The 20181-nt window shown below is 24.9% G+C and overlaps 1 protein-coding gene across 11 annotated transcripts in view; it reads left to right on the forward strand.

Annotated features, from left to right (window-relative positions):
- Positions 1-20181, forward strand: part of LOC129989166 (calcium-dependent secretion activator-like) — a 72289-nt gene that overhangs the window by 19084 nt on the left and 33024 nt on the right. For 6 of the 11 annotated variants that reach the window (XM_056097521.1, XM_056097525.1, XM_056097530.1 and 3 more), the window contains 12 exons: positions 235-356; positions 704-815; positions 893-1032; positions 3512-3578; positions 4111-4219; positions 5036-5227; positions 8269-8405; positions 9943-10130; positions 10961-10996; positions 17967-18068; positions 19267-19330; positions 20029-20152. In XM_056097521.1, coding sequence (XP_055953496.1) covers positions 235-356; positions 704-815; positions 893-1032; positions 3512-3578; positions 4111-4219; positions 5036-5227; positions 8269-8405; positions 9943-10130; positions 10961-10996; positions 17967-18068; positions 19267-19330; positions 20029-20152 — 1393 coding nt within the window. The remainder of the gene's footprint in view (positions 1-234; positions 357-703; positions 816-892; positions 1033-3511; positions 3579-4110; positions 4220-5035; positions 5228-8268; positions 8406-9942; positions 10131-10960; positions 10997-17966; positions 18069-19266; positions 19331-20028; positions 20153-20181) is intronic. The other 5 variants (XM_056097524.1, XM_056097526.1, XM_056097529.1 and 2 more) reach the window with 1 other exon arrangement.

Genomic DNA, 20181 nt, shown 5'->3' on the forward strand with positions numbered 1-20181 from the left:
TGATGTGACATTGAGCAACATATTTTTTAATATTCTGTTAAAATAGGTGTTAGTTATGTAATATTTTTTTTTTTTTTTGTCTCTAGTTGAGCAGATTTTCTATTACTTGAATTCTTAATTTCAGTTGTCTGAAGTTTAATATTTATATTTTGTTTTATTAAGATTTTTCTAAATATATTTATGCATATAAATGTTTATTAAATGATGTATTACATGCCAATTTTTTATTTACAGGTAGTAGTTATGGAAGTCAAAGGACTAAAATCCTTAGCACCCAATAGAATAGTTTATTGTACAATGGAAGTTGAGGGTGGTGAAAAATTACAAACAGATCACGCAGAGGCCTCAAAACCGATGTATGAATATTTTATATTACTTATTGTATATGTTTGTGTTAATCAGTTGAATCATACCATCTTTAAAATATTACAAACTTTTTATGAAGATATATATATGAAAGACGAAAGACAATTGAAAAATATAATTATGGAAATTAAATGTGTTATTTTGATAGCAATGATATTGATTATTATTGATTAGGAAGTGTTTCATTGTTATTCGTGAATTTTATAAGTATATGACATATTTTTATGGCATCATAATTGTGATGATTAAAAGAAAGTATGTTATTTATCTGTGGTCTGCCTGAAATTTTTTTTAAGCTCTAATATTGTGTTGTTGTTTTTTAAATTTTTTTATGTAGGTGGGACACACAAGGAGATTTCACCACAACTCATGCTCTGCCTATAGTAAAAGTTAAATTATATACAGAAAGCCCTGGCTTATTAAGCTTAGATGATAAAGAATTAGGAAAAGTGAGTTCTGATTTATCTGCTTAAAATTGAAAAATCTTTGATGAAACACATGTTAATTGATAAACTATTATTTGCAGGTAATTATTAAACCTACTCCACTGAGCCCCAAAACACCAGAATGGTACAAAATGATTGTTCCTAAAAATGCCCCCGACCAGGACTTGCGAATCAAGATAGTAGTCCGCATGGATAAGCCTCTAAATATGAAGCATTGCGGGTAAGTTGAAATAACAGTCTTAAAAATTCAAGTATGTCAATTTTCAGAGTGTTGTTTCAATATCTCATGTATTGATAATTGAAATTTTAAGCAAAGCAGTGTGCAAAATTACTAAGATTATCTAAGGCATTCTAAATACTCAAATACTGAGTTTGCCAAGATTATTAATTAACAATTCAGAAGGTCAGTAAATAAAAAGAAAATAGAAGATTGAAACACTTTAATTTAATCCTTGAATTTATTGCCTTTAAAGTAATCCAAATAAGCAAGTTTTGTAGGTCTGGAAACCCTATGTACAATATTGTTTATTTTGTCAACCAACTTGATTTTTGACTTTGTGGGCTTCACATTGTTGGCATCTTCGATGATTTAAAGGGACACATTAAAATAGATTTCAATCAAAAGATAACACTGATTTGCAAGCAAAGCTAAAAACATTAACAAAAAAAAAAAAAAAAAAAAAAAAAAAAAACCAGAGAAAATTGTTCTAAAATGTAGATAATACTTGATTCTAACTTGAATATGTTCAAATACTTTGTACTTCTTAATCAAATGATAGCATAAAATTAGATTAGCTTGAAAGTATTCTAAAAAAAAAAAAAAAAAAAGTCCTTGGAGCCATCCAAAGTTATGAGGTCCATTTATCCTATTGATTAATCAACAGGATAAACCTATTTGATAATCAATCTCTAGGTCTCAATTTTAAAATATGAAATGTTTTCTAGCTCATGGCACATCAAAACATGATATGATAATTATTAAAAAAAATGTCTCAATGAATTGTCAATGTCTCTTGCTCATTGTTGAATCAAGAATTTTTGCTTTCAAACGTATTTAAAATTATCAGATATATGTGAGATATTTGCTTATCCTATCTTAAATAAATTGTTCATCAGATCTGATTTTAAGGAAAATTGGAGCAAAACTTATGGATGCATATATTTATTTCCTCATCTAAAATGTTTAGCATCAAAATTCTTTAATAAAATTTCTTTTAATTTTTTGATTTAGTAATTAGTTAAATGATTGGATGTAACACCCACTGATAAAAAATATATATAGAATTATTATAAAGGGAATAATTCCCATCATTTAATGTAAATTGTTTTTTAATTAAGAATGAGTATTTCTTTCAATTGTAAGGATTTCTTTTAGTTGTTCAAGAATATCATTCTTTCAATTGTAAGTTATAGTACATTTTTTTACTATAAAAACGTAACAATCAATAAAACTGCACTAAAGTTTTTATGCCGGTAATGGTGTCACTAAAAAAAAAAAAAAAATATGTTGATGAATGTAATTATTTTTGGTCAGTTATTGTCTGTAGACATAACTAGAAACATGACAGCATATGAAATTGCTATTCATTTTTAAGAGCTTCTGTTTTTAAGTTCTTGTCATTATAATGAAATTTAATGAGTTAATAATTAATTTATTAAACCAATACATACTTGAAAATCATTAAAAAGTAGTTTAATATTGCAATTTATTATTATTATTCACCTCTGGTAATATTAACTACAACTTATTATTTACCAATCGCTTCTGGTTGTATTTAATATCAAATAAATTGTTAGATATAGTTTCATTTCCATGTCTTGTGTTAAATGGATAGAAAGCCCTGTTATTTTAATTATCTTACTTAAGTTTAGTTTATTGTATACATGAATCTCATCTCAATCACTCTCATAAAATAGTAGCATTATTAAAAATAAAAATATCCAGTTCATCTATTTTCTAAATTTTTCAGAATCTAACTTTTTTTTTTTATTTGTCTTGTAAACTACACAAATATTAAATAGAATCCTTCTGAGTTTTCAACTGCAGTAGAAAGTCATACAATTAAATATTTCATAAAACAGTGAAAATGGTTTGTATTTTAGGGTAACAATGTAATTTATTATTAAATTAGGCAAAAAAAAATTTTAATTTGGCAACTTTTAGGACAATTCTGGCAAGATTATTAGTTTGACATCATTAAACAGACATTTTAAAAAAATTTTGGATGATGTAAATATAATTTTTGTGATATATTTTTTGAATTTATCACCCAAAAACGCCAAACTATAGCTAAATTTTTAATTAAAATTTCAAACATCGTTGGAATTTCAATTAATAATTCAAATTTATAACAATCCCACTCTTTAAGATATATATGTTTTAAATTTGGTAGCTGTAGGTCAAATGATTTCACTTGTAGTATGCCAACACACACACCATTTTCATTTTTTTTATTAATAAAGATTGCCTTTATATCTATTCAGGGTAAAATGTATTTATGTTGTTTTAGTTTTTTTTAACTTGTATACAAATTATTTTTGTTGAAAAGAATGTGATATTTCATTTTTTAATGACTAACTTCCATTATCATTCATTTTTTCAACTAATATGTTTTTATTATTGATAGTTAAAAAAATCATGTTATTTTTTAAATTAAGAAAAATTGATTAACATTGAATAAAATTTGACTTTTTTTTAGTTATTTATTTGCGCAAGGAAAGCAAGTTTGGAAAAAATGGAAGAAAAGATATTTTCTCCTGGTTCAGGTATGTAATGCTTATATAAATATTATGTAAACTTTTGTTTCTTTTTTTTTTTTTTTTTCATTTGCTGCATTTAATTTTTGTTAATTTATGCTTTATATTAATTTAATAACCATAAAAACTTCCTAAAAATTAATCTCTTAATGGCTTCATGATAATTTCTGCGATCTGAATATAATTTTATTAGAATCAAGATTTTATTTTTTTAAATCGTGCATTTTTCGCATTACATTGAGTAATCACGGAATATTTGAAGAACATTAATTTAATGGGAATTTTGGCAAAAAGAAACTTTAAATTCTTTTTAAGGTTTCTTATAAATCTGACAGGTTGTACAATATGAGAATTCAATGAATGATTAATAGATGTTTTGTATTTTTAACATCATAAATGCTTATAAATAGTGAATGAGAAAAATACTTATTTCTTTACAATTTCTTTAATTATAATCAGAAGAATGAGAAACTATGAATATCAAACCAAACATATGCAAAGTAAACCAGTTTATTATACAAATAATGTATTTTGTGTTTAGGTGTCACAGTATACCTTTGCAATGTGCAGTTACAGAGAAAAGAAATCAGAACCGACTGAGATGATGCAGCTGGACGGATATACTGTAGACTACGTTGAACCAGTTCCTGGTAAATTTGAATTTTCTGTTGTCTATCAAAGCAATAATTCTTTTATACATAAATTCAGGCTTTAAATTTCTACTAATTTGAAAAAAAAAACAATTTTGGTATGGGAAAAATGGAAGATGTGTGAAAAGACTGCAAATTATGCAAATTTTGTTGCAAATAGAAATTGGAATATAAAATTTCAAATTTTGTAAGAAAAGAAAAAAAGAAAAAAAAGCTGACCAATTAATTTGCTTAAGTTTTTATTGAAAAGCATAATAAGAAATGTTCTGTTTTTTGGGGGGAGGGTCATTTCCCCCCCCCCCACTTTGTAAGTCTATTTATAAATTATAAATTATTTTAAAGAAATAGTTAAATACCATCATATTTTCTATCCATTTTTTGTAAATATTTGATTTGTTTGAAAAAATATGTTGATAGTTAAGGATTTTCTGCAAGCTATTTTGAGAATTTTTGTTTATTTGAAAAACAGGTTTAATGCAGTTCAGTAAATGGAATTTACCTTTATTATTTAACTGAAAATAAATATAAGTAGTAAAAAAGTTTTTAAAAATTTTAAAAAATGTACTTTTACTAAAAAGTGATCAAGATGTACAATTTAACTTTGGCTATGTAATTTTTTTCAGATGTGAAAGAATAGTACATACTTGAATTATAGATTTTTATATTTTTATCTGTATGTTCAATAACCTTCAAAAAAATAATCTACATTTTTGAAATCCTTTATGAGTACATTGTGAAAGCTGTTCATGATGATTGATGAAGTTTATATGTTAAAATTTATCTTTTCTTATTGTCTTATTCTTTCCCTTCTGCCAGAACTTGAAGGTGGGAGGTTTTTCTTCAATGCGGTCAAAGAGGGGGATAGTGTTTTATTTGCCAGTGATGACGAAAATGAATCTCATTTGTGGGTAATGGCGATGTATAGAGCTACGGGACAATCTCATAAACCTACACCACTTATTCAGCCTCAAACCAGCAAAAATTCCACCATTTCGAGATTGCAAGGAGGTAATGTATTTGTTTTATTTTATATTAGCTGCTTTTTCTGACCAGTTGATTTGTTGCGATTAATGGTTGTTGAAAGTTTCATTTATTTCCTTAGCAAATTATTATTTGACTACAAATTTTGATATAATTTTCAAATGTAAAAATATATAAACAACTAAAATATAAAAGAAATAGACATATTTAATATATTTTAAAATGGTGACACTTTGCTATGACGCGTCTGATTCTGAACTTAAAACTTTATTTTAAATTCAATAAAATATCAAAAAATTATTAAAACCATTCTTTATATCGAAACCTACTTAACATGGAAAAATAAACTGAATCTGCATATCTTGATCACAATTATGGGGAAAAAAGCTAAGATGAAGTATAAGTAACAATAATGTGAATGATTCAAGTTTCACTTCAGCAATGAAATATATTGTAGTAAAATACACATAAAATATTTTTAAATTAATTTAAATTAGAAAGAAATTATATTGCAAAAATTTTGTGTTACTGAAAGTATAATTTTTTGAATTTTAAGATGGATGCAATAAAAGTTATTTTTCTATTGTAATATTTTTAGAAGTTATAATGAAAAAGTGCTAAAATTTCATTTAGTTTTTAATTAATTAAAATTTTAATAAAAAAATTTAAGAAATCATTTTGAGATGTATTTACACTCTCCAAGTGTGTATGTGCCAAATTTGGTAGCTATGGATCAAACAGTCTGGACTGTACATTACCAGCACACACACATTCATCTTTTCTATTAGTAGAGATATATTCTATAAAAAACTTGTTTTTCTTTTGCTTGTAAAATTAAATTGCATATTCCATCTGTTCTATTTATTTTTATTACTCTGTCTTCACATTCTTATTGCTACTTTATCTGTATTATCTAGTTTAAAATTGATACATAAGATGACTTGTCATGATTTGGAAATTTTTGTTGCCATTTTGTTTCAATTCACTGGTGGCATAACAAGAGAGGGACGGAGGGTGGTGGTGTATTGGGTGCCAGTCTTAGGGAATCAATCAGTTTCAATCTTGCATGATCAATATATAATTCTTTGAGTATAATTCTTATGAGTCATTGCATTTATTAATAATGTTCAAGAGAATCATTTCTAGATATTTATCAATAAATCATTTTTTTTTTACTTAATAAGCATGTTTAGTATTTTTAAAAAATATTTTTATACATTTTAGTTATCTTAACTATCTAAGTATAAAAAATAGTACAGAACTGTTAAGTCCCTGATGTTTTGGGGACACATCAGGGATTCACAGTTGAATAATTTTGTAGAACCCAACAGTAAAATATATTGGTTTTCTTTCAGAAATTAGTTTTTATTAAAAATGAATTCTAATTTGTGAATTAGATATTGATTTTTTTCCTACGTGAATAAAAAAAAAAGAAGGTAATCATGTTTTTATGCTTAAAAAGTATTTATTCTCTTAAGTGCATTAATATAAGTAAATTAAATAAGTTATTAAACACTTTTTGTCACTAAGATTCTAAAAATTCATATTTAAAAATTGGAAATTGATTATTTGTACTTTTGACATATGTTGTGTTATTTCTGTGCATCTTTTATCAGCTTTCATGCAATTAAATCAAAACCTTTATGATGCATTTCTATGATGCATTTTTATGATGCATTTATGATGCATGGAAAAATCTAGGAATAAAAAAATAATTATCTTTATTTTATTTTAAGTACTTTACCACAATGGGATTGTTTTAACCTAATGATGCATGTATGATAAATTTATTCCCTTGTTTGTTAATAATAGAAGAAACAAATATTGTTACTGAAGTTATAATTTAAATTAAAAATAATTTTATGTCAAAAATTATTTAGTAATCAGAAGCTTTTTATAACAATGTTTTTCGTTTCTGTAAATTTGTTGAATATTTTTGTCTGAAAATTATTTCTTTAATGCAACAATTGGTTTAATTTATCCTTAAACGATTGTAATGGTACATTTATCGTTTGCATAATTCTTAACTTACATGTATACAATTGGATATCCACTTGCTTATTTGTTTGAACTTTTTACAATTCCACTTCTCTTGATAGAAACGAACAAAATTTTGTATCTAGAAGGATTCATTGCAGTATTAACCCTTTGCATTCGGAAAGATAATTTGATGCATAATTATTCACTTAATACATGGACTTGTTTAGTACACTAAAAAATAAATACCTGCAACTAATTTAAGTTGAGTTTCCTTGAAAAAGGAATCTACAACATTTTAACATTCTATAGATATTTTTAACAATCAAATTTTAAATAAATAAATAATTAAAATGTCAGTGATATATCGATTTGAATGGTGGCTGAGAGAAGACATTTGACTGCAAAGGGTTTAAGTTTCTCCAACCTTCTAAGGGAGTGAAATGGAGATAGAATAATTTTATGTCTTTCTGCCATAATTTTAAGACCATATTGCACAAAAATTATTCTTATGCCAGCTTAAAATTTAAAAAATTAGCTTTTCAATTTCTGTTCTACATTTTTCTAATTAATTTTTTTCATAATAATCATATTCAGTATGGTGTTCAAGATTCTAAAAGATCTTAATTGGTTTTAATATAGAGATTCAGAGACTGTACTACAGAAAAATTATATGTATTTTTCTTTTTTGTATATATATATACTGTATTTATAAAAATTGAGAATAAATAATCAGAAGCAGAGCTGTGAATACTGTCACTAATGGATTTATAGATCTGTCTATTAATGTTGCAATTTACAATTTACTTTGTTATACCCACAAATTTTCTGAATTTAAATATAAACAGTTTAGATGTAAATACATGTAGTAAAATAAAAGCAGGGGTTTATGATGTGATTAAAAATGTATGAATACTTAATTTAGAATATATGATGATTAAAACAGAAGAACTAACACAGTATCAAAAAAGTTGATAATTCACATATATAAATTTAAAAATTATTATTGGGTTAAAAAATTTTTTATTTTTAGATCTAGAAATTTTAATCTAATTATATATTTCATGCTGTAATATATATATACATTTCAGATGCTGATCGTGCAAGGAAACATGGTATGGACGAATTTATATCTGCTGATCCATGCAAGTTTAACCATCACACATTGTTTCGAACTCTCCAGACAACTACACTTGATTATCGTTTGAATGATCCATACTGCTCTTTGGTTTGTATTTGCTTATCTATTTTTGTTAATATTGGATTTATTATTTTTATATATTTTATATTATTAGTAGATTTTTTTTTCTCATATAAAAATTGCTACAGTTTTAAGTAGTGTTAGGGATCATTTTATGAGATTAATGATTCTGAGTAAATATTTTTTAAGTTGCTTACATACATAACCATATATGTGAAATGTCTCATATATGAAGATAATTATTAATGATATTAGAAGCAATAAGTCAATATTGAATTTAATGTCAGTTATAGGGTTTTATCTATTCCATTTTTCTAGTTCTAATCTTCTACAATTTTAATTACATACTCTTTACTAAATGTTGCATTCATCTGATTGTTGATAAAATGTAGATTAGCAACACTGCAAATTACTATTAAATTTTAATTACTGTTTTTTGTTTTTGTAATTATGTTAATATATTCCATTTAAACTTATGAAATGAGTACAAATGTTGGTCAGTAGATTACTTTATTGAGTGTTTGGATTTATAAATTTAGTTATTAATTAGATTAGAAATCCCAAATAATATATAGGGAGAAAATCTAAATAAAATATATCTATAATCTTATAATTATATCTAAGACTGTCTATTTTTAAAAAAATTCTCTCCATGTAGTAATTTTGCATCTTAGAAATAGACTGTAAAAGTTCAGATACTTTAACCCTTTCAAGGGCCATGGGAAGTATGCTTCACACCAAATTTATCAATCTTCGAATGAAGTTATATAGATTGGAATAAGATCTGACATATTTTTCAATAAGACAGAAACTTAGATGCTTCAGTTCCTTATCACACACAAAATGCCATGTTTTGATTTGTTACTTAATTATTAATTTACCAAATTAATTAACTAATCTAATTAAATTTATCTAAAGTTATATAAATCTCTTTTCTTAAGCCAATATCAATTCTAAAAATATTTTAATATACCACAACTAGAAAAAAATGGCCTTTTAAAGGGTTATTCTCGTCTTGAATTTGAATTAACAGAGATGTTCATTTCTTATACTTTAAACTTAATAATAGATAATGCGTTTTCTAGCTTATTGAATCAAGAGTTTTTACCACTTTTCTTTAAATAGTATTTTTTTCTTTAAAACAGTATGGTCATTTATTTTTATCTTTTTGTTTGTTGCCAGATTGATATGAAATGTGTTTGTATACTTATTGTTGTTTAATATATATTTTCTTTTATACTACTATAAAAAAATGGTAGATAATTATTGGTTCATTGAAGAGTTAAAATTATAAATTAGCATTAAGTAATATAAGAAAGTGGTAAAAAATGTAATTTATTATAATTCTAATTTAATAGCAAATAATACTTTTTAATATTTTAATGTAATTATAAGTAGATTCTTGCACATATTTAGGAATTTCATAAAAAGAGTTATGAAAATCAAATTAATCTGAAATAAAGGTGAAAAATTTAACATGAACCTGAAGAGCAAATTAAGTATGCCATTAATTTAATTTTTCTTCTGTTTTGAACCTAAAAGCAAACACTATATTAACTTTCAGGGCTGGTTTAGTCCTGGCCAAGTATTTGTTCTGGATGAGTATTGTGCACGCTATGGTGTCCGTAGCTGCTATCGCCACCTATGTTACCTGCATGACTTATTGGATAGAGCAGAGAAATCGATTATGATTGACCCTACTCTAATACATTACAGTTATGCGTTTTGTGCCTCACATGTTCATGGAAACAGGTCGGTTTTGAAACTTCTTTCTTCTTTCTACTAAAGTGAACTGTAAACTTGCATATTCTATAACAAACAGTTATAAAGATTAATGTAGAAAAAAAATCCTTTAAAAATTATCATTTTAAAATAATTACTATGTTTTTCCTAATTTTCTTTTGTATTGAGTTTTATTGTTAGTAACTATGCTAAAGCATAAATATTAGATAGTTTTTAAAACATTTTTTTTTTTTTTTGAGGATTTACATTTTTTGCTGAGAACATTTACTGAATTCATTTCACTTTTACAGCATCAAGGCATAGTTTTAAAAAACTGTATTGTTGTCTTTTTTCATTAAAAATAAAACCAACAACAGGGGCTGATTTCCTTATTAATATAATATGTCACTTTTTATCATACAGTTTGATTAAACTAATTTACCAGGAAAAGTGTAATATATATGAATTTTATTTATTTGTCAACTTAGTCTGAAAATTTAGTTCATCAAACATCTAATTATATTTGTGAATATTTTGTGAGTTTTAAGTGTGTATTAAATGCACACATTTGAAACCAATTTGTCTAAGTGATATTTTAAAATTTCAATTGCTAACAAATTTTTTGATGTTTCATATATGTCCTTGTTCGAATATGACAATAATATTATGAATATTGTTGTGTTAAAATGCTTATGTTCTACTAATGAAACTTGTGTCATGTGCTTACTGTGGATTTAGTAAGTTTTTTGTTCAGTAAGAGTTATTGCAAATAATGTATGCGGCCTTATAAGGCAAATATTTCAAAATATGTGTTTTATGGGTAAAATACTGATGCTAATTCCACACTTCACACACAAAAGTACTGCCCCACCTGGACAGGTTGCCACAGATGTGAGGTATGTCATCATCTATCTGCATGTTTGCATGCATGTATATGTTATATTTTTCCTGCATGTTTTTTTGCACTTTACTTTGTGTGAATTTTGATTCCGAATAATTTTTTCCTTTATTATTAGTTATTTTCTCAGTTTCTTTGCTTGCCAGCATGGTATTATATATTTTTAAGAAGGAAGCTTTTTAGGAGGGGAGGGGGATTGAAATTTTTAATATTCTGTAAAAGTGTAAAGTAATTGAATTAAATATTTTGTTTTCGTTTTTTACTATTAGAAATTTTAATGTCTGATTTAGAATACCTTCAGTAGGACCCCAATAGTATTCTAGTTCATGTGTTTATAGACATTCTTATCAGTGTGTAGTTTAAAAAAAATATCTGAAATTCCTTTAGATCCTTTATATATATATATGTATCTGCACATTATAATTATATTGAAAATGAGCTTGGATTTTTGTTTATAGAAAAATCAATGTTAGTGCCATGCATAGTAGAAATATGATTAATCTATATTTTCTAGAATTTTTTTTTCTAAATTTTTAATTTTTAATTCAGATAATAAACTGCTGTTTTTTTTCCTTTGCTTATTGGCTGAATTACTACTACAAATCCTCGTTCTGTAGTTTAATTATTAATTTTGTACAAGCTCATTATTAATTACATGGCATATTATTAATTACATTACAATATGATCTGAATTCAGCATTGCAAACATGATAGCCTTTGGGCTTGTAGAAAGCTGCCATATAAAGAATGTTAGCTTTTAAGTTAAAGTAATGATTGACCAATACACAAAACAATTGCTTGCTAATTGATAATTCTGATATTTAATTGTAAGTTATATCAATACAGGAGCATTCAATAAACATAATATAAAATAGTAAATCAATATTGATTAGGAAAATACAAAATTATAACTCTTGACTTAACCTTTATATTTGTAGTATATATTGCTTCTTACTTTTTTTTTTTTGACAAAAATAATGAATTGGATATTCTAAATAGGTATTTGATGTACTCTTAAAAATTATTCAAGTCCTCATGTTCATAACAATATATTTTTTAAAACAAATTTTATTGGCAAATATATTTGAAGTGCTACATTTACATTGGTTCTTTATTGTAATGATAAGCTATAGAGTTCTGAACTTCTTTTTTTAAATAGAAAATTACGATGCGATTATATTTTGAAACTTCAGCAGATATGCTGTAAACTTACTGTCTAAAGTTCCCTGTACATAGCAAAGTATTATTTATTAGGAAAATAATATTTGTGTAATTATTAAAAAAAAGTATAATTAATCTTAAACAATCCTTTTTTGACATCACTACATAAAATTGAAAATATCCTACATTTAATTGCAAATAAGTCGCCCAGAACAGTTTTTAAATTTTGATTCAGAATAAAAATTGAAATGAAATACAAAATTTGAAATGCATTCCTTTAAACTTATAGACAAAATTTCAGAAAGAATTCAATTTTCAAGTTTTTAGTATCTTTGAAAAATTATTCATCTTCTTAATTAAAATTTCTTTTTAAATTATACATGAATGTATATACAAAATGGATTTAGTAGATTTTAGATTTTAAAGTAAGCATAGTTGAGAATTTTGAGAATACAATTATGCATCATATTATATCTATACTTTTAATTTGGGTAAAATTGGCAACGTCTTTGGGGAAAGTTGTATTTAAATATTTTGTAGGAATTTTACATTATAGTTTGTTTTAAATATATGTATGTTGTATGAATAATAATTGTTTAAAGCTTTGAGTTTGCTGTAACCATATGTGGAATGTATAATTCTGTGTTTTAAGTTGGATTTTCATGGAATGAAAATAAGTTAAAATTGCATGATATAATTATATACTTTCTTTAAATGTATTTTAAAATGAGTGTTTGCCTCTTATCTTCAAATATCTCTGCTTGAATAACTTTCTTCCTACTAACTGTGATATAACATTGCACCACTTTCTCCTGGCCTTGTTTTCACCCGAATTCACCAAGAGCTCAATTTCATTGCACTCACTTTTACCATTTCGCATTTGCCCCCTTTATTTTTTGTGGGATCTTTGTTTCATTAATAACAGACTCATCTTTATAATGACCCATTCAAAAGCTAAGGAAAAGTAATGCTTCAGAAATTTCTTCTATTTCGTAGCTTACATATCTCCAGAATGAAATTTAAAATTATTATATCTTTAACTATCATAACATTAAACATATGTAATCCGATAAAAGCTGAAATTATAGACCAGTATTAATTATACATATTTTAAATAAATTTTTCCAAAAAATATTTTATGTTTGTCGTAAAGTTGCATTTATGATTCTTTTTCACCTATTTATCTTCTTACTTGTATGTATTCTCTAAAATATTTTTAAATCATCAACTTAAGTAGCTATTTTTCACACATCTTTTTAAAAAGGTGTGATTTGTGCTTAGTTTCCTTATAAGAATATCTGTTTTGACCTTAGTAAAATGGAGGGAGATAATTCAAAAACCCATATTTATAGCCTTTTAAACTGCTAATCAACCCATGAAATAATTGCCAATTAATATGCAATCAATTCTTTTTAATATTTCATACTATACTTTCCCGTGGGATGAGCACAGTATGAAATATGCATACTTGGAAATTAAAAGATACAGCCATGATATTCATAAGTAAAAGGAATATATGTGACAGTATTAACCAGTGTTCAAGAGCTTTACGGGAATCTTAAAATTTCAATGATCACTGCCTGATGTAAACTTAATGGAACTAATAGATATGGACTTAGTTATTTGTTTGACAAATAATCGATAAAGTTTTTGAATTTTCATGATAAAAATTCAAATCTGAACATTTACATAAAATTTTTATTTTTATATTAGAATTTTAGCTTCGAGTTCTGTAAGAAATCAGTAATTTGTTGTTAGATTATCGTATGCTTAAATGCAAATAATAGTAATAGGATTAGATTTGAAAAAAATTGTCTTTTAACAAGTTATTTTCTTCCTAAAAAGAAATTGGATCTTTAAAAAATGACTTTACAGAATGACAATTGGATCTTTAAGAAATGCATATAATTTCAAATCATCAATCATTTAAACAAAAACATTAGATACAAATTCGTAAGATCATAAATATAATATTACTTTGCTTTTGCACTTTTCAAGGAACTAAAGAAATACTAGTGTTAAATGGTAAGAAAGCATAAACTATAAGAAACTGCTTACCAACCACATAACATCACTAGTAGTATAAACCATATTACTACTCATATTGCATCAGTTAATGTTGGTAAAAGAAGAAATAACATTTCATAAATGCATATTTATAGTGTCCAACTTGGAGCTCTCAAACTTTTAAACATTGCGATCTACTTTATATTTGGCATTTTGAATAATGGTAGGTTTTCATTCTGAAAAATGTTTCATAGTCCAAAAAAAGAATTTTTAAAAGTTTATCTGTGTAAAGATTTTTTATTAATTCATTTTATACAAAACTATAAATGTGGTAGTTTTGAAAATCCTATGTACTTTAAATAATCCAAAAAAATAACTGAAAATATTTTTGTAGAGATAGTTCATTCAAATGAAAAATAACCAAAAACTTAAATATAATTCTCATTGTAGATTTATAGGCAATTACTATCTGAAATTAACTGAATGATTCAAATAAAATATATAGTTATATGCAACATACATATCAAATGAATTGAATGAAATACCATGTCATGCTTTTATGGTTGTAAAAATGCTTAATGAAACATATTCATTCCCTTGCTTGATTTTAGTTATAACATTTGATGGCAAGTATTCTAAAATTACTATTTCTTTATATGTAAAAAAACAAAAAAGATGCTTTAGGAGTATATTACAAAAATTAATTGGTCTTTTCTTTAAATATCAGTAATTGTCATATATATATTTTTTTTATGAAATGGGTAAATTTATAATTAAACTTTTTCATATTATTGGTGAAAAAAGAATCATATTTTTTGTTCTGTAATCTTTTTTGTGATACAGTATTTTACAAATTTTATTCGTGATTAATGAATTATTTTGTTTGTAATCTTTCAAGTTTTCACTGTAAAAAAGCTGTATCTTTGCATTTCTTATTTATTAATTAAGAATGAAGGCTAATGAAATTTTGGGTCATTCTAAAGTGAATCTGTTGCATCTTTGTGGTTTTGGTGTTGTTTGCCCCTGAAAGTTTTTGGTCTTTGTTTGTTCATATTTACTTTTATATTTTCTGTGGATATGTCATTTTTGTTCGAAATTTGAACACACATCTTACATTTCAATTCAACTTGAAAATTTTCATTTGAAACAAAAATCATAATTTGCTCTGTTATTTCAAAATTATCTCATACCCATTGCATGCATGGAAAATGAAAAAAAAAAAAAAATTAATGCACAACAACAACAACAAAAATTAATTTAACAACTTCTACCCTTATGAATTAAAATCTGTGAGTGAAATTCAGAATTCATTGTTAGTTTCATAAATGTTTTAAAAGTTCTCATTCCTTTCCTTTAACATTCCACTTGCTTAAATATCAGATGTGTTCTATAAAACTGACACTGATTGTTCCTATACTTCTACTTTTTATATTCTTTCTCCATATTTAGATTTATCAAAACTTTTGGGTATTCCTGGTATATATTTGTGATAATCTGAAAACTTATTCTAGATTCATAGATTTGTTCTTCTTGAAATTATTATTCTCATTTTTCTTGTAATAAAAAAATTTCAGTATTTTAATTTTGCTATGTACTACATTTACTTTTAATGCTGAGTTTTTAGATCTATGAGATTGTTATTGTGAGCTGTGAGAGATTGCTATATAAAATAAAAAAAATTTAATATTGTATATATTTATAACTTTTCTTCATGTGATTAACTTTCCTCATGAAGACATAATGTAACTGTATTGTACTTCAAAAACAGTTTACAAGTGGTATATTTAATATGGAATCTGTTCTTGGAGGAAATTAATGAAAATATTGCATTTATGAACTTCAACAACTTTGCTTAGTTTTTGCCAAGCAAATTTGTTAATTTGGTTTTGTGTTTTTCTAAATGTTTAAACTTCGTTTTTATCTGCTAAATTATTTTGTAATTAAAATGTGCAATTTTCAGCTATATGTGAAAAATTCTGGTGAATATTTTTTAAAATTATGTTTTTAAATTGTATAGTGCAAGAATGAAATAAAAAAAAATTTTAATGTATTTCTATGAACAAAATGGCAAGTGTCTTTTCATTTATGGTCTATTATTTGGTTTCAATTTTTTTTTTTTTTTTGCAGTGACATTTATAAATAAGTTTATAAAGCTTAACTTTCTTATTTTCATTTTGTAAGCTTATAATAGACTAACCATAAAGATAGGTAATATATAATTATTTTATAAATCAGAATTCAAGTAAAATTTTTTTTGTCAAGTAATAAATGCAGTACTTTTTGCCAAACATGATCTTCCTTTGATATTGATATTGTGAAAGAAGTGTATAATAACCATTTAGTCATTAAACATTTTTTTAATGTATTTACATAACTAAATTTAATTCATGGCCTGAATTTGTTATCAGTTTTATTTCAGTTTGAAATAATGAATTAAAGCCTGAAGTAGATTTGTCCTTTTGGAAATTAAATAATAATTTTGATTCATGTATTAGTTTCTGTTTTAAATTCTAAAAGTTCTCAGTATTTTATTTGAAGTAAGGGTGTTTATAAATTTTAATTTACATTGAACTTGTTATGTTTCCATTATATTTTAAATGGTTTTATATTGTATTAGGAACTTGTTCTCATGAGGAGTCTACACAGTTTTAATTACAATTTTGAATTGTTTTCTTTAAAAAATATTTTCATTTTATTACTGTCAGTAATTTTTGTAAGTTTATGCCAAAACAGTGTTTAATTATTCATTTTGTTATGAAGTCATTTAAAAGCTCAAATTAATAAGAAATAGACATGAAATTCAATCAAGTAAAAACATGGTGCATTGTTATTTCACAGTTGAGTATGAGAAACTGCACAACTATCTTGTGCAGGCCATGAATTTCTATTACTTTGCACGCTTTTAGGTATTGAGCTGTTTTCTTTGAATGTTATATGCTTTGAATTTAGTTGTATCTTTTAACTTTTTAAATGTATATTATTTCAATGATGTGTATACTTATTTTTCTATCTGTCATTATTAAAAAATACATGACTATAAATATTTCAGTACTAAGATTTTAATGTTTTTTTGATAATCCAATTTTTTATATAAAAATTATTTATCAATTAATCATTTAAAAATAAAAAAAAAATATTAAAAAAGTTGGATCGTGCTTTAAATTTTATTTTGTATAAATTTCTTCTTCGAATTATACTTAAGAATAAGAACGACTTAAGAATAAGAAAATACTGTTTTGCTAATATAATTTTTTTATTTATAATATGAAGACTGCAATAATAATTAAAAATTTTATTAAAAGTTTTTTTTTTAATTTGTGATTTTTATTTCTTTTACTATATGCTAAATAAATTTCATTATTGATATTTACATTGCTTATTATTTTTAAGCATAACAGTCAAATTATAAAAAATAAAAACTTAAAAAGTATTCAAAAATGTATCTTTGGCTGCAATAGTAATTTTATTTGTAAAACTTTAAATAGATTAAAACTAGTTTCAATTCTAAAATTAATTTAGGTTGAATTTTTCTTTAACCTTGATTATATTAATTTGATTAAATTATTTAAATTGGCTAAAATATTACTCATGTCTTTTATAAAAAAAATAAGGAGAATTTTTAATTATAGATAGCTACAAATTTTAACTTCTTAAACTTTTTAATTTAATGAAATCAAGAGGAAATGAGAAATGCTAAGAAATAATTTAAACAATTTTAAATTTTGAAGCAAGATTATTTTTGTATCTTTGATTTTCCTGTACATGTTTGTTAAAACTAAAATAATATCTAATTTTTAAAGGCCAGACGGCATTGGAACTGTCACTGTAGAAGAAAAAGATCTCTTTGCAGAAATCAAGGAGCGATTGCGAATACTCTTAGAAAACCAAATTACTCATTTTAGGTAAGTTATTTTAGTGCTTTTTTTACTCATTTTTGTAAAATATTGTATTAAGCTTCATAGAGATAAATATAGTTTAAATCTGAAAATATAGATTGTCCATAAAAAAACTCTGGAGTTTTAATGCAATTTTTTAAAATTCAATAATAAAATTAGGTTAATGTTATGTACATATACTTAAAAAGTTAATTTATATTTACCATTTAGTAGATTTCGTTTGTGACATGCCACATGTCCAAATGGTATTCAATGTCTTCCTATATACTGGCCAGCATGTCTGGAGTGATGTTTGCCACACAAGTGATTATCCTTTGCTTGAGACCCTGAATTTTTTCAGCATTAACAATATTCTTGACATGTCTCCAGAAGAAAAAGTCTAATGGAATCAGATCCGGACTTCTTGGAGGCTAAGAAATAGGTTCGGCCTTTCCAATTCACTTGTTGCCGAATCGAGTATCCAATGTTTCCCATACACGCAAACAGAAGCGAGGTGGTGCTCCGTCTTGCTGAAAGAAGACCCAGAGCACTGAACCTTTTGTTGTCGCATCGCCATTGCAGTGCACTATGAATGTCTGCTACATTACTTCAAATTAAAAAATGTGTGACACTACATGGTGTTGAAAAAACAAACTAAAACTGATGTGAATAAAATTTGATGAGCTACTGATTTCTTCAAAATTAATTGATCTGATCAAACTCATACTATTAACTCAATATTATTTTTTTAAACCCCAGAGTTCTTTTATGGATAACCTGTATTTTTAGTGAGTTTCAAAATATTTTTGTCAGCAAACCAGTCATTTATTTAAAAAAAATATTTTGTGTGAAATAAGAAGCTTATATATTGTATAAATTTTCAATTTAAATTGTTAAAAGAAATATGCATAGAAAATAACAAAATTGCAAGCAAATATACTGCAATGCTGTTTAATAAAAAATTACTGTGCATTGAAACTCACAAAACCAAGCGTCGTTTGTGTAAAAAAAATAAAATGTTTTTTTTAGTTTTTTAAAAAAAATTGGTATTTGAATAGATGATAATTACTATTTGTAATTCCATTTATATCACTTCTTTTACTAAGTGGATTTTACAATTATATAGGATTTACATGTCTTAATTTATTCCAATAAAAAGAGTATTTTATCTAATGCATTTACTTTTTCTTTTATATTTTTTAAAGACTGAAAGTATTGTTTTTAGATATTGTTTCCCATTTGGTCGGCCTGAAGGAGCATTGAAGGCTACATTATCTTTGCTAGAAAGGGTAAGTTTATCTCTAATTGTGCTTTATATATAAAAAAAAACAGTCAAATCTTGCTGTGATGAACTCTGGATATGCTTATTCTTGTTTTCAGTGATATCTTTCATGAACACTCTCTGAACTTTTATTCATTTCATCATACTTTATCCCTTTATATGTTCAGGAGCAATTTGAAAAGGAAAATTAGTGAAAGTAAAATTATTCTTCCATCAAAATTGTTAGATTAATAATAAAGAATTTATTTTTCATTGTTGATAGAAAAATCTAACCTGAATTTCTGATATTTCACCTTTAAAAAAATCATTTGTTTTAAACAAAAAATTGCAATTATTTTATCATTTGAGGAGAATAAAGATAATTTGGAAGATTAACTCTTTATTGAATCAACTGTAAATTAGTTTTCATTCTTATTTTTTAAATATATTTCTTGTAATTCAATAAATTTTATAAATAAATTGCAGTATATCATCAAAAATATTTTATAATGGATTTGATTATATAGCAAATTTAACACAGTTTTATGTTTATTTCCATAATTTTTTTTAAATTATGCTATTGATTACTTTATGAGTATTTTTTCAAGAATTTTAAATTAGACATGCTATTTATCAATTCCTTTAATTAAAGTGTATAAAAAACTGCATTTTTCAAATCTTTTAACATTTGTTTTCAGATAAATATATTAGATTTTGTGGTTGCAGGTTTTAATGAAAGATGTGATGACTCCGGCACCTCCTGAAGAAGTCAGAGCGGTTATCAAGAAATGTTTAGAAAATGCAGCCCTCGTAAATTATACACGGATTTCGGAACAGGCCAAAATTGAAGGTAACAAAGAAATGATTGTTATTTTTTCA

This window comes from Argiope bruennichi, chromosome 10, assembly GCF_947563725.1.
Source record: "Argiope bruennichi chromosome 10, qqArgBrue1.1, whole genome shotgun sequence".
Classification (NCBI taxonomy): domain Eukaryota; kingdom Metazoa; phylum Arthropoda; class Arachnida; order Araneae; family Araneidae; genus Argiope; species Argiope bruennichi.